Genomic DNA, 13,540 nt, shown 5'->3' with positions numbered 1-13,540 from the left:
CCAGTACTCTTTCCTGCCATGGCAGGGGGTCGGACTCAATGATCTGCTCAGGTCCCTTCCGACCCTAGAAACTATGAAACTATGTTGCTTGTTCAAGCAGAGCTGAGGGAGTTCTCCACAGAGACAAGGGACATGCCCAGGTGATAGCTCTTGAATGGACAATGTGAGTAGTGATCCCACTCTAGCTTTTGGAGTCGCCATAAAAAGCCCCTATCATAAATGGCCATTTGTGGGCAGTCCCTGAAGATAAGTCAAGACTTCAAAGGGAGTTCACTTGAACTTAAAGTTTACATGAACTCTCTTAGAGCTTTTAAGCTGGTTCCTTCAGGTCAGGGGGTGGACTGGTTGGGGGCTGCTTGGGAGGTGTTCATATAGCTGGTGCCTACACTGTACCTTTTCTGCACATGAAGAGAACATTTAGTCCTCCAGAACTGTTGGGCATTTTACAAAAATGTAATGTCTTGCAGAAAAAAAAAGACAATTAAAATGGCAATCATACTTCGCATGCCAGCCAGTGACAGGATGAGTGGCCTCTACCTTCCTTTATCAGCGCAAGAGGGTGTGTATGTTTCCATGCACATAGCTGAAAAAAGCTTCTACTTGCTAATTATGTTACAAAATCCACAGGGCCATATTCACCCCTCAAGCTATAAGTGGCACTGCCTAGTTGTACGTGCACTAGAGACAGTACATCTCTTTATTTATCGCTTATTCATTGGAGCTGAGACAATCCTTCTGGAAAAAAAATTAATTTGCAGCTTTGTGGAAACTACAACTATTGTCAAATTTGAGTCAAAATCAGTGAACCATTTCAGCCAAAAAAAAGTTTTAAAATATTGAGCAATTCTGTTTGGACATTTTCTATGCAAAATGTTTCATTTTGGAAATGCTAAAAAATTCTCATAGCAACATTTTCAGAAGGCAAGATTATGTCTTCTCATCACAGCATGGCATTTTCATTACACAATTGACTCAATTAAAAATGTTGGTGATTTTGCTTAAGATTCCCTCCCCCCCTTTTTGATTCAGTCACCAAACTGAAAAGCCCATTATTCAACCAGCATTGATAATGACTTTGTGGTGATCAGGAGAGCTACTGATCTCGCTCATTTTTTTTCATTACAATTGGCTTTGGGTTCATTTCTTTACTCAGCTTGCTGTGTGCAAGCCAGCTGCATCTTACACTGGGCATGTTTGAAACTCTGGCTGCCACTGCCTCCCACTCTGTGTTTGTAGACACCTGCACTGCTCCTGCAGGAGGTGATAGCAGAGGGTATACCCCCACGGTGGTTCTAAATCCCAAACTCTCAGGCAGTTTAATGGCAGGTTGTCACTTTAGCATTTCTAAGACAATCTCCTTAGCTTTGTAGATACTGTACTTTGAAAGACGAAAGTCCATCTGTTAAGATGACCTTCAGCTCTCATGACTGTAAGAAGACACTTAGATACTGGTATTTGCACAGCTACAAAGCCAATGTTTTCAACCTCAAGTGCCTAAAGTGAGATCCCCCCTAAATCCAACTTGAGGCATCTAAATAAAAGTGGCCTGATTTTGCTACAGAGCTGAGCACCTGCAGGTAATGTCAGTGGGAGGAGTAGGGGCTCCGAACTCCTTTAGCGCTCAGAATGAGCCCACCTATTAACTGGCACATGACTTGAACCTAAGTATATCTGGACCCTGGGCATGAGTACAACTAGCTGCAAAGTACTGATGCCCTGTGCAGTGTTACTGCTGTTTGTTTTTAAACAATGGTTGAGCAAGAACACCTGTTCCTTTGGGGAAGCTGTTCTGGTATTAGGACAGGGAGAAACACTATGTAAGAAAGTCTAACTCTTACTTTATGCTTCGAACTTCCCTGCTACAGCCCTAGCTCCCTGTGTATGGCAACAGTCCAGATCCAGCAACTATAGCTGTCATCGTAGCTGATGTGATGGAGCCTGTGGTTTTCAGTCCACCTGCCTTGCTCTGAATCCCACTAATCCTTCCCCTCAGCTCATCTAACACTGAACTGAATCCTTCCCCCTCCCCCACGGTAAGGCCCAGTGGAACCAATGCCTTGTGCAAAACCTGAGATGAGATCACTGTTATTTGTGTGCGAGTCAGATCCTCAGCTGCTAGGAAGCACTGCAGCTCTATTGAAGCCCATGGAGCTGTGCCGCCTTATACCCCCTCAGGATTTGGCATTATTAGTTTAGCACTAGCAGTGGGCTCAGGAGTATGCAAGAGAGAAAACACAGGGAGTGCCTGGCCTTAAGGTACTTTTAGTCTAGAGCGATTAAAAGGTGGAGTTCAACTGAAAAAAAATGGTTCTTAATGGACATTGCGCTCAATAACTCTTACCACACAGCAATCCTTCCTCTCTAATCAGCCTGCGAGCCATGAGAAAGGAGTCTCTGTCATTGCACTTGTACCACTGATCCACCACCTGAAAGGAAAGGGGGAAAGATTTTCGGGCCTTGGATATATTATTTCAGGCCCCCACCCCCCATTTCTGATGCATCTATGATGTATGGGCACAAGGCCTGGGCAACCTTCATGAAGGGGCCCCATCTCTAATTATAGTACTATACTTACTGATCTATCCAGGACAGTTGGGATAAAGTCATGGCCAATACCCTCTACTTCCATGTCTGAGTCCTCTGTTGTGTTCAGCTCACTGGGCAGGGCAACAATGGAGCCTTCAGGGTCTACACCTATGACCTGAGAGGTAAAAACTGCTGAACGATGGAGCAGACACACCTCCAGTGAAAAATCGCATACGTTCCTGTGATCATAGACAGCTGCAGCATATTCTGGCCTGGACCCATGGTACCTTTTATCCTAGGAATTTTCTCTCTCATCAGATTTACAATTAGTTTGGAGAGGAACGGGAGGCTAGAGAGCCTGGTACTTGGTAATAAGGCTCTGAAGCCTCCATACTTCTGAACCACTAGTTTGAATCCAGCTCCAAGTGAGTCACTGAAAGTTGTTATTATCCAAAGTGAACTGCATTTGTACATTTCCTGACTCTTAATAAAAGAATAAATGTAAACTCTATCAATCAGGCTGCTGGCCCAATCCAGTTGTGATTGGGGTGGGGGAAGGGGGTGACTTTAGGAGCACTAGTCTAGTCCTATTGCTCAGCAGACATTATCTGCCAATTCCTCCACACAGAGCTGCCTTCCCACCTACTTTGCATTCTGGGCATTTCTCCTTCAGCTTTCGGGCAATACCGGTGACAGTGCCTCCTGTGCCAGATCCAGCCACTACCATGTGTACCTTGCCTGCAGTTGAAAGAGTCAAGAAACACAGAGAGATTAAGCATGTTCTGCAGGTCTATTTTATGTAGTCATTACAACCATTTCATATATGGCTTATATGTACAGGCATTCTGCTTAGAAAACTGGGCAGCATTCATGCCAGTGACCAGAAGTATGCTAGCGCTGCAATACCCCAATGCATTCATTCCACATTATGCATTCCTATATTGGTTTGCATTTTCATAGGAGATTATTAACTCCACCCTTAGAAACTGCACAACACTGAAACTCCACGTGCACTGGTTCAGCTGGTTTTAGGATCTCACATGCCAGAGAGAACCTAATTCTGCTCTGCCACTGATGTGAGTTAGGAACCACACCACTGACATCAATGTCTTTACAGGAGTGTAAACCTGTTGGATGTGAGAACACAATCTGGCCTTCAGAATTGGGGTCAGTAATTTCACTAGCAAAAGTGCAAGCTATAATGTACCAATGGCAGCTGCTAGTGCTAGCGAAGATACAGGCTGTCATGTAGGCAGGGCTCAGGTTTTTGGGCTACTATTGTCTTTTAACTCTGCTCAGGCCATTTAAGAATCCCATCTACACAAGGCTGTTCCTGTCGCTAGCAACTGTTTCCATTTCTGCTGAGCAGATATAGTCTGAAAGCCTTTTTTACCCTCCTCCAGCCCTCATATTGCATGGGATTAGTCTCTTCAGCTATTGCAAAGTTTTGATCCTCATTAATTTGCTAATGACTAGCAAAGTAATTTGCTAATGACTAGCTAAAACTGTCCAATTTTCTAAGGGATGAGTTACAGTAAGCTGTTTGCTCTTACAGATCTATGCTTCCACTGAGACCTCTTAAGCCTTTTGTGCCTCTGAGCTGACCAATGACAGTAATACCATAATAGCAGATAGAAGGACACCTCCACTTTTCAGTCCCTCACTGTTTCATTTCCATATATCCCCTTTGCTATGCTGCCAACATAGAAAGCAAGCAGAGGCAGAGCTGAGTCAAACAGGCACAAATGGAGAGGACACTGATGCTCTGGTAATTCTCACCAGGAACCCCCAACTTTGCAATTGGCTTCTTCCCTTGGTCCAGAGTAGCCTGAACTGTTGAGCCTCGGGGCATGTGGCAACGCTCACCTTGCTTATCCCTCAGGCTTTTAAATATGGAGGGGAGTTGTAATGGCAAAGAAGTGGAAGTGAACGTGAGATCTTGAATCATAAACTCAGAGAGTAACTTGAATCACAGAGTCATCTAGTCACGCAGACCTCACAAAAATCATCTGGAGCAGCTTCCTGCCTAAATTCATTTCTTAAACCACCTCAGCTAGATGCCTACCCAGCCACTTCTTGAAAACCTTCAAGAAAAGAGATTCCACAACTTTTCTAGACAGATTGTTTCACTAGTCTATGGCTCTAACAGTTAGGAAATCTTTCTTGAGATTTCAGTGGATTTGTACCAAGTTACGTTGAACTGCTGCACCTAGGGTGTGTTTTTAAGCCGTATCAAGGGTGACTTTACGTATAGAGGCTCTGTTTAGCATGGCTCTGCATTTAATTAGATGAATACAGTAACCTAACTCCCCCTAAGAGAGTACATGAAAATGATAGAACAAATGGTACCTTCACACTGCTCCAGGATCTCCTCAGCTGTGGTGTCATAATGAGCCAGCGGGTTGCTTGCATTTCGGTACTGTTTATTTCGGAAAACAGTGCATATTACTGTTAAAAAGGTGGGTCAGATGACCTAGCAATAGCTACAGAAGCATTTCAGTCAAAGCACACAAATGTCCCCCTCCCTGGACCACATAACTTTGCACTGCAGTCTTACCAAGACCGTGTGAGACGTTCCCAGCTGACTAGTAACTCTGGGCCAGACATTATTTAAGGCACTTTGGTGCCGTGCTCCAACTGCCTCCAATCAGGCTAGATGCCTAAATACCTTTAAACATCTGGCCCTTTGTGTCCGGGGGAATGAGGCCAACGAAGGAACAGACATGAAGTCTAAACTAACTTCTCCTGCCTGGAGGCGATGCTGAATGTGGTGCCTGAGCAGGTGACCCCTGTAGCATAGAGAAGTGAGGGAACAGCTTTTCCTACCATTTCCTGTGCTGTCTAAGCCAGTGGTGCTCAACCTCTGGCTTCCAGGCCAGATCTGGCCCATGGAGCCTTGTCATCTGGCCCATGGGGCTACCCATGGGTTCAGAAATTTGGCAGTTACTGCTGTTATCGCTGCCACTGCTTCCCTACCACCTCATTTCCAAACCCTGTGGTGAGGTGACATGGCACTGTGTGCCAGATCTGGCCAGTGTGTGGGGCTGGTGCGGCAGGTCCCATCTGGGACATATGTGGAGCTGGGGTGTCAGGTACACATGCCGCTGCCATGCCGGATTGGGCCCACGGACCAATCCTGTGGACCAGCTCTGGCCTGCAAACCAGCCCCGCACCACTCATTCAGCCCACAGGCCAGAAAGGTTGGGCACCATCGGTCTGAGGCGAAATTTTCACACATGGTTTCCAATGGTTTCAGTTAGGCCTACACTTCAATTTTAAAGAAGCTGTAAAATACTCCTCAACCTGAGCAGGATCAAAATATGCTCAAAATCCCCACGTTGGCCCTGATGCCACAGGCTGTGAACATACTGCATATGCTGTTTTTGCAGTCTAGGACTCTCAGGATGAGCAACCAGCCCATGTATATCATACAAAAATGGCCCACTGATCAAGTCTGGCTTTGGTTTAAATTGAGACAAAGCCCTCAAATTTGGAAATTTTCTGTGAAGGGAAACAATAAGAAAAAACAATCCTATTGACTGAAACATTTTGTTCTGACTTGACTTTTTAAAAGGATATTAGAATGTAAAGCAGCACTGATGTATTGATTTTTTTTAACCCAAAGGTTATTACAAAAAGAAAACCCCCAAAGCACTCTTTGGGAAATGGCATGAGAAGGCATGTTCCTACATCACTGAATATTGTTTTTCCTTTACTTCCAAAGAAAATTTGGCAAACATTGATGTGATTCCATGCAGTATTTTGATTAGCTAGAAGTACATTTTCCAATGACAGAAGTTTTTCCAACCCTCTGTAGCCAAGTGATAAAGATAGGGAGACTCAGGATCCATAAAATCCAGACTTAGAAAGAGAACTTACAGAGTAATTGAATGTACCTGGTCCAGAATGTGGGAGTTTGGGATTTCCTTCTTCAGCTTCCAAGCAACACGGACATTAGACTCAGGGGCATCAAACCTGGTACCTGGAGTCCTAACAATTTCAGCACCAAGAGCCTTTAGTATATCCACCTTTAAAGGAAAAAGCAGACATCATGACGCTGATCTCCTGCACTGCAGGTAACCTGAACCTATGAATTCATGTCAGTCTCAAAAGCCAGATGGTGCTTTGCATTCATAAGACATTTAACATTTAGAGTGATTTAGTGTCCAATTCTCAGTTACAAGAATGCTCTTTGACATTGTTCTGGCACAGAGGGATGTGTAGAGCTGGCATATGGTTTCTAAATTGTCCCTGCTCCCAGTCTTTGCAGTGTGGGGGTGGGGTTGAGAAGTTGTGCAGACCTGGCCTGCACCCTCTGCTTCCCAGGGCTCAAAGAGGAGCATAGACAAAGCATAAAACAGGAACCCTGGGGCTCTTCTAAGGCAACCCATGACGGGGGCAGGCCTGAGAACAGCCCCAGAACCAAGGGAGTGGAAAGGTATCTTAAAACTGTACGTGCATCCTAATCCCCTTTCGCTCAGGAAAGGAATAACAGGGTAAAAATTGTTATCAACAGACTCTTGTCTAGTGATGACAACAAGAGGGCTGAATGTCACAGCTCTTGGGGACTGGGCTATTACAGCTGAGATGAAGAAGTTGTATTAGATCCAGATTAGGTTTAGAGGAAGGATGGTAATTGAGGTTGGTTTTCTGATTATGTTTAGGCTAGGATTTGCAGGTTCAGGTTTGACCTGTCAGGGCCAGGACTCTGGTTTTCAGTCACTGTGCACATCTACATGAGATGTTATGTCACTACAGTGACAAGCTACGGCAACAGAGTGTCAGCAGACACAAACTGTGATGCTGATGCTTCTGCGCAGTAGCAACAAGCTCATTGCTACTGCTCAGTAGGGTAAGAAACGACTTGTGCACCGCCGGGACTGTGCATGAACGGTGGTTACTGTGTAGTCATTTAGTACTTGCTAATGTAGTACTTGTCATTTAGTCATTTAGTACTAAAGCTCATCACTACAGCAACGTAGTGTCTCATGTAGACATGCCCAGTGACTTCAAACAAGAGTCCTGTCCCTGACAGGTCAAACCTGAACCTGCAAATCCTAGCCTAAACTTAATCAGACAACCAAGTTCAATTGCCTACCTTCCCCTAAACCTAATTTGGATCTAACACAACTTCTTCAGCTCAGTTGCAATAGTCCAGTCCCCAAGAGCTCTGACTTGCTAAAGCAAGTACTAAATGACTGCTCAGTAACATCTGCACAGTTGGGGGCACGTGTAGATGTGCCCACTGGTTCTAATCTTGTAAATTGTTTTTTCTGGGGGGTGGGCAGTTGAGGGGGGTTGTTTGGTGGGATTTGGGCTCACACAAGGTTCTGAGAGATTTCTTCTATCTTGATGACTGAGATCCTGCAACTGCCTCCCTTCTAAGGGGGTTTCTGGCATCTTGAGAAATCTGCTCGACACCGTTGTGAGGTGGCTGTAACTAGCTTAAGTTTAGCCAGCGGGCAACAGAGGTATGGAGAGGTTAACTCACTTGCCTGAAGACACACAGAAACCTAGCAGAACTGTAAATAGCACCCAGGAGTTCTGCATACCTTTGTACTAACCATCCCACCCACTCACAGAAACACAGTTGTGTCACCTTTGCTGTGTGCAGAAATGTACTATATTTGGCTAATGACTGCACCAGCTGCACAGAGATAATCAGTCAGATTTGCATAGTCCACTCTCATTGTCAAGAGGAAATCTTTTGAACTGCAAAGATATGTCATTATTCTCAATGAAGCTTATTACCCTTTAAAGGAAATGGGCTCATTAGCTCTTGAGAGAGAGAATCAGAGACAGAAACAGGGGGAGAGGCAGAAAGTGTGAGTGCTTTCTCCAGGACTAGGGTTTCAGTGTAATACCATACAGGACGCTGACCTTCTCCACGCTCATTTTCTCCGGCAGCACAATGATGCAGCGATAGCCTTTCACTGCAGCCACCAGCGCCAGTCCGATTCCTAGGAAGCAGGGGAGGAAAAGGGGTTATTGGATGACTGTGTTCAGCAAGGTCAGCCAGGACTCAGGCTCTCTGGTGCTTCCTATGTTCACCTCTCAATGGTAAAGGTAACATGAATTTTTGTTTAAAAGCTAAATAACAGGGCCCCCTCTCTGAGGCTTTTTGAGTGCTCTCTGAAAGCTAGAGTGAAGGAGGATGTTCCAGTTCAATTGTTTATTTATATGTCCCTGCATCCCAGAGAGTAAAGAAAAAGCAGTTTAATTTCACAGTGCACAGAGCAAAGTGAACAGTGAGGCTGAGCAGCTTTTTTCTACACTTAACAAAGCTTGCCCCCTCATTTGCCAAATGTGTAGGTTCAGTACCACAGGAACGAAGTCACTTCACTGAAATGGCTCCCTGTTCTCCTCCAAACTGCTTCATACCCTTCCTGAATACCTGACTTGGGTGCACATGGGACAAAGCTGCACATGTGCTAAGCTCTTGCTAAGGCTAGCTGGCAAAGTGTAACTGTGCTCTAGTTGCACACCACATGACTGACAGAGCCAGCTGTTCCACAGCTAGGGTGGGAAAAGTGAGGCCTGAATCAGCATGAGATGATGCATGACGTGTCCCTATAATATGGTTTCTGGGCTTGGGAACTCTGTGGAAGAAACCTGCATCCTCCCCTGCCTACTTCATAGGTTAACTATGCCCTGTAGCCTGTCACAAGACTGATAGAAACAGCTTTAATGTTAGATCCAGGTCAAATGGACACAGAAAACAGACATAGAGAAATTCCTAGCTAGCAGCCTGGTGTGTGGGCTCAACTGGACCGTTCAGGAACAGACCGGCCCTGGGGTCAGCAGGGAAGTCACACCACCGCTAAGGGAATGCAGGCAGGAATGTTGCCTCTGTGCCAACTGAAGGGACACTGAGGGGTGCCGAATCCCCTCCCTGACAGATGCATTGCATCCGGTAACACACCCTTCTGAAAGGGACAGCATATTCCCTAGCCCACCCTTTCTCCCTGCTTGCTTTGTTATGCATACCAGTGAAGGGGAAGAGGGATGGGCATACACCAAGGAATCAGGAACAAGGTAGCTTGTGGCCAGTTGTGTCCACACCTTTTACAGGCTGCAGAATAGCTCCAGAACTTTTTCTGCCTCCCATGCATGGCCTGTCACAGTCTGCAGGAAGACTGAAGCAACATCATATGGCAGAAACAGGAAAAATGATGGCTAACTGGCAAGGGGGGAGGCAGAGAAATTCCCTTGTGGAAACTTCCTCTCTAACTATTTAGTAATTTCCCAGACAGGATGCTTCTTCTACTACCTGCATGGTCACAAAGTAACCACATGGTCCTTCCACACCTCTGACATCCTTGGTTTTAACTAGAGGTGCACCGATACATCCGTCCGATATTGGATCAGTACCAATATAAAGAAAATTTGCTGCATCGGATATCGGCCCAATGATCAGCGCCCCCATGGTGAGGGAAGGAGGGGACAGGGGCAGGCACTGCCCAGGGGGACAGAGGCATGGGATGGAGCTGCAGCTCGTAGGTGGGGAGGCAGCTCCCACTGCTGCTTGCACCCTGGGAGGGTGGTGGGGGTGGGTGCCCCGGGGATCTGCGCAGGGCAGGCTGCAGCCAGGGCTGCACAGGACTCTTCTCAGCAGGGGCTCGGCTCAGAGCAGGCACCAGAGGTGCTGAGAGGGGCTGCAGTGAAATTTGGGGTGGCTGCATCCCCCTCCCAGTGCCTGCTCCAAGCCCAGCCCCACCAAGAAGAGCCTAACACAGCACTGGAAGAGCCTTTGAGCAGGCACCAGTGGCACCGGGAAGATGCTGCATCCACCTCAAATTTTGCCACAGCTCCGCTCCCAAGCACCACTGCCACCAACAGCTGTCTGGCACAGCCTCGGCTCTTCCCAGCATGTGGGTGGAGGAAGGACATGGAGCTGGGCTTCATCTGGTGGTGCAGGGCTGGGAGCAGAGCTGTAGTGAAATGTGGGGTGGCTACAGCCCCTCCCAGTGCCACTGGTGCCCACTCTGAGCTCAGCCCTGCTGAGAAGAGCCTCTGAATGCCGGCTCCAGCCCACCTGCCCTGCACAGATCCAGGGGGCACCCCCCCCAGAGTACTGAACTAACAGCGGCAGGACCCCCCTCCCCCATGAGCCACGTCTCCATTCTGCACCCTCGCCCCTCCCTGAGCAATGCCAGCCCCTGCCCCCTCCCTCCCTCACCACGGGGCCGCTGATCTGCACCCCCATGCCCCTTCCCTCGCCCAGCCCCTTCCACCACAGCAGACTTACCACCTGGAGGCAGCTGTATTGGATATTGGATCGGTATTAGCCATTATGCCTCCTTAAATATCAGCTATTGGTATCAGCCCCCAAAATATCTATCGTTGCACCCTGAGTTTTAACCCATAAGGTATCTCAGTGGTAAAATTCCTCAGAGAGCTTGTGTGCCTGGGTGCACTGTGACACCCAGGCATAACCAGGAGGTGAGCAGAGGACAGAGACAGATTAGAAGGCCCAAGGCTAATCTCCAGCCTGTCCCACATAAGAACATGACACACCAGTTTGCCATTGCACACCAGGTAAAATTCCATTACCAAGCTTCCCTTTGCAAACATGAGAAAAACGTGGTGCCCCAGAGTGAGTGGAAAAGGAGAAAACTGCATTTAACAGAAAAGGCTTTATGGGTCCGATTTCTTCTCTCCCCATCATGGTAGGAGGCGAAAGGCTTCATAAAGTTCCATTCTACCACTCCTATTCCCCTTAGATATCAGACTATCTATTCCGTAACCAGGCCACCCAAATACAGATCCACAGAGTACACTGCCTACCTGTGTTTCCAGATGTTGGCTCAATCAATGTGTCTCCAGGCTTTATAATTCCAGCTCCTTCTGCATCTTCTATCATCCGCAAGCTGATTCGGTCCTTCACACTGCCCCCGGCATTGAAGTATTCACACTTTGCCACTGGGATTCAAAGATGAATCCAAATCATAAAAAATAAACTATCAACCCCCACCACCTCCCATGTCCTGCTCTACAGTGCTCAACTGAATCCCTCTTAGCAAATTCCTGGAGGATCTTAAATCCATCACTATGTAATTCTTCTACACAGAGGAATGCACCAGCTTTTTACAGCTGCTCATATTCCCCTACCTGCCAAGGGCCCAGGAGTCTGCCATTGTAAACATACATTAGGAAACCCTCCCCGTACGTTGCACTCACCAGCACTCTAGGAAGCAGAAGGGCTGGGAGGGGGCGAGGAGCATTAGAAAGGCATGGGCATTTTGCACATCATGTTGTGCTGTTTTTTCTATGCTAATTAATAGAATGGCGTTGTTATTGATTGTGAGGTAAAGTCTGATACAGTCACCTGGGTCAAGCAGGCCCTGATTTCACTCCCATTGAAATCTAGGGGACTTTTAATATCAATCCCAGCAATAGCCGGATTAGGACCCTATGTCATGAGAGGACCCACTGAAGTCAGTGGAGTAGGGATGAACATGGGAACATAAGGCTGGAAGGGGCCTCCTGAGAATCCTCCTAACAGCTGTAAGGAACAATTTCTGAAACCCCATGATCACCACCCCAAAGGCATAATTGGCCTGTCCTGCACCCTGGCTGGTGGTGGTTGGTGCAGGAGCAGTGTCTGGAAGCTCATGCTGCAGGGGTAGACATCACATCTTTTTAGCCACAGACCTGTGTCAAGCATCCATTTAAGCACCAATTTTCAGCAGTAAGAAAAGGAAGTGACATCTCACCATGCAGCAGCAAGCCTTCAGCTGCTGTCCTTGCCCTCTGAGCTGCTGTCAGGCCCATCACCGATCCCTGCAGCTGGAACCAGAGACTGAGAAGACCCAGAGCCCAAGCATAAGAGGTTTAGGGTGCAGAGAGAGACTCAGAAGACAGAGGATGGGAGGTGTAGGAGCTTTCCTGGCTCCATTCTGGTGCCTTCCCTGTAGGCAATGCTGGTGGCTTGGGCCCTGCTTGCCCATCCATTGTTATGCTATTGGATCACCCTGTGACATAAAACTGGTAAAAGCTGGAGAGACAAGGGCTATGCCACTGCTTGGCCATTGACATAGTTCCTACTCAGTGGACACATCTACACAAGACTTTTACTGCCAGTTGACTAATTAACTGTGCAGTAAACATCTCTGCATCTACATATGCACCCCTACTGGGGTGCACAAAACTAATTAACAATGCAGCAGGATAGCCTTGTAAAATACAAGTACTACCCTGCTCTGCAGGTTGTTAGCATCAGTGTACGTGTAGATGCTGCCCTGGCTGGTAGGGCCCAGGGTGCTTCAGCGTGGGGCTAGCCAGCAAGAAGCCCCCATGCTGAGGCACACTGTGCTTCAGCCAGCCACAGAGCGGCATGCAGAAATGGGGGAGCAGCCAGCTTAGGGCTGTTCCCCGTCTCTGTGTGCTGCGCACACGGTGGCTATTGGATCACCCTGTGACATAAAATCAGTAAAAGCTGGGGAGACAAGGGCACTGCTTGGGGCTGTTCCCCATCTCCCAGCCAGCACACCTCCCAATCTCCATGTGCTGCTCCACAGCTGGCTTGGGCACAGTATGTCTCAGCGCAGGGCCTGCCTGCTCCATAGTTTTTGCTCCCAGGTGCACGGTCAAATGGCATGCCTGGGAGAAAAAAACTCCAGAGCAATAAACTCCACAGTTTATTGGTCTGGATTAATTCCACATGTAGACATGCCCAGTGTGAATAACAGTAACACAGTCTGGCCCAATTTGTCAAAGGCCAACAATGGGCTTCATGCCACACCTGACATGAAGGAAACATGTCTCCAGCCTCAAGGAATTTATAGCCGGTGTCTGTCACTCTTAGTCTAACACAGGAATTGTTAATACTTCATCCTGGAATGAAGACCCTCAAGGAAAGATCCAGAAGAAAAATGTACTTTTAGCTACTATTACTTTCTGATGAGTTAAACTGGCAAAACCAGGCTACAGAGATACTCCACAATGCAGAAAGACTGCACAGAATGCATTACAGTTTTCAACCACTGTTAAAATTACTGCAATCATTCATTTA

General features: G+C 47.2%; 1 protein-coding gene across 1 annotated transcript in view; it reads right to left on the bottom strand.

The window, feature by feature from the left end:
• LOC109302314 (cystathionine beta-synthase-like) overlaps window positions 1-13,540 on the bottom strand; it is a 42,133-nt gene that overhangs the window by 12,070 nt on the left and 16,523 nt on the right. Inside the window, exons 3-9 of the mRNA XM_019523875.1 lie at window positions 11,314-11,448; window positions 8,407-8,486; window positions 6,423-6,554; window positions 4,876-4,945; window positions 3,173-3,264; window positions 2,576-2,701; window positions 2,342-2,426 (exon numbers count right to left, since the gene is read on the bottom strand). Of these exons, the coding sequence (XP_019379420.1) occupies window positions 2,342-2,426; window positions 2,576-2,701; window positions 3,173-3,264; window positions 4,876-4,945; window positions 6,423-6,554; window positions 8,407-8,486; window positions 11,314-11,448 (720 nt within the window). The remainder of the gene's footprint in view (window positions 1-2,341; window positions 2,427-2,575; window positions 2,702-3,172; window positions 3,265-4,875; window positions 4,946-6,422; window positions 6,555-8,406; window positions 8,487-11,313; window positions 11,449-13,540) is intronic.

This window comes from Gavialis gangeticus, unplaced genomic scaffold (assembly GCF_001723915.1).
Source record: "Gavialis gangeticus isolate Ggan-Ray unplaced genomic scaffold, GavGan_comp1, whole genome shotgun sequence".
NCBI classification, from domain to species: Eukaryota; Metazoa; Chordata; order Crocodylia; family Gavialidae; genus Gavialis; species Gavialis gangeticus.
Note: the sequence above shows the minus strand (reverse complement) of the source record. Positions and strands in the feature narration are given on the sequence as shown.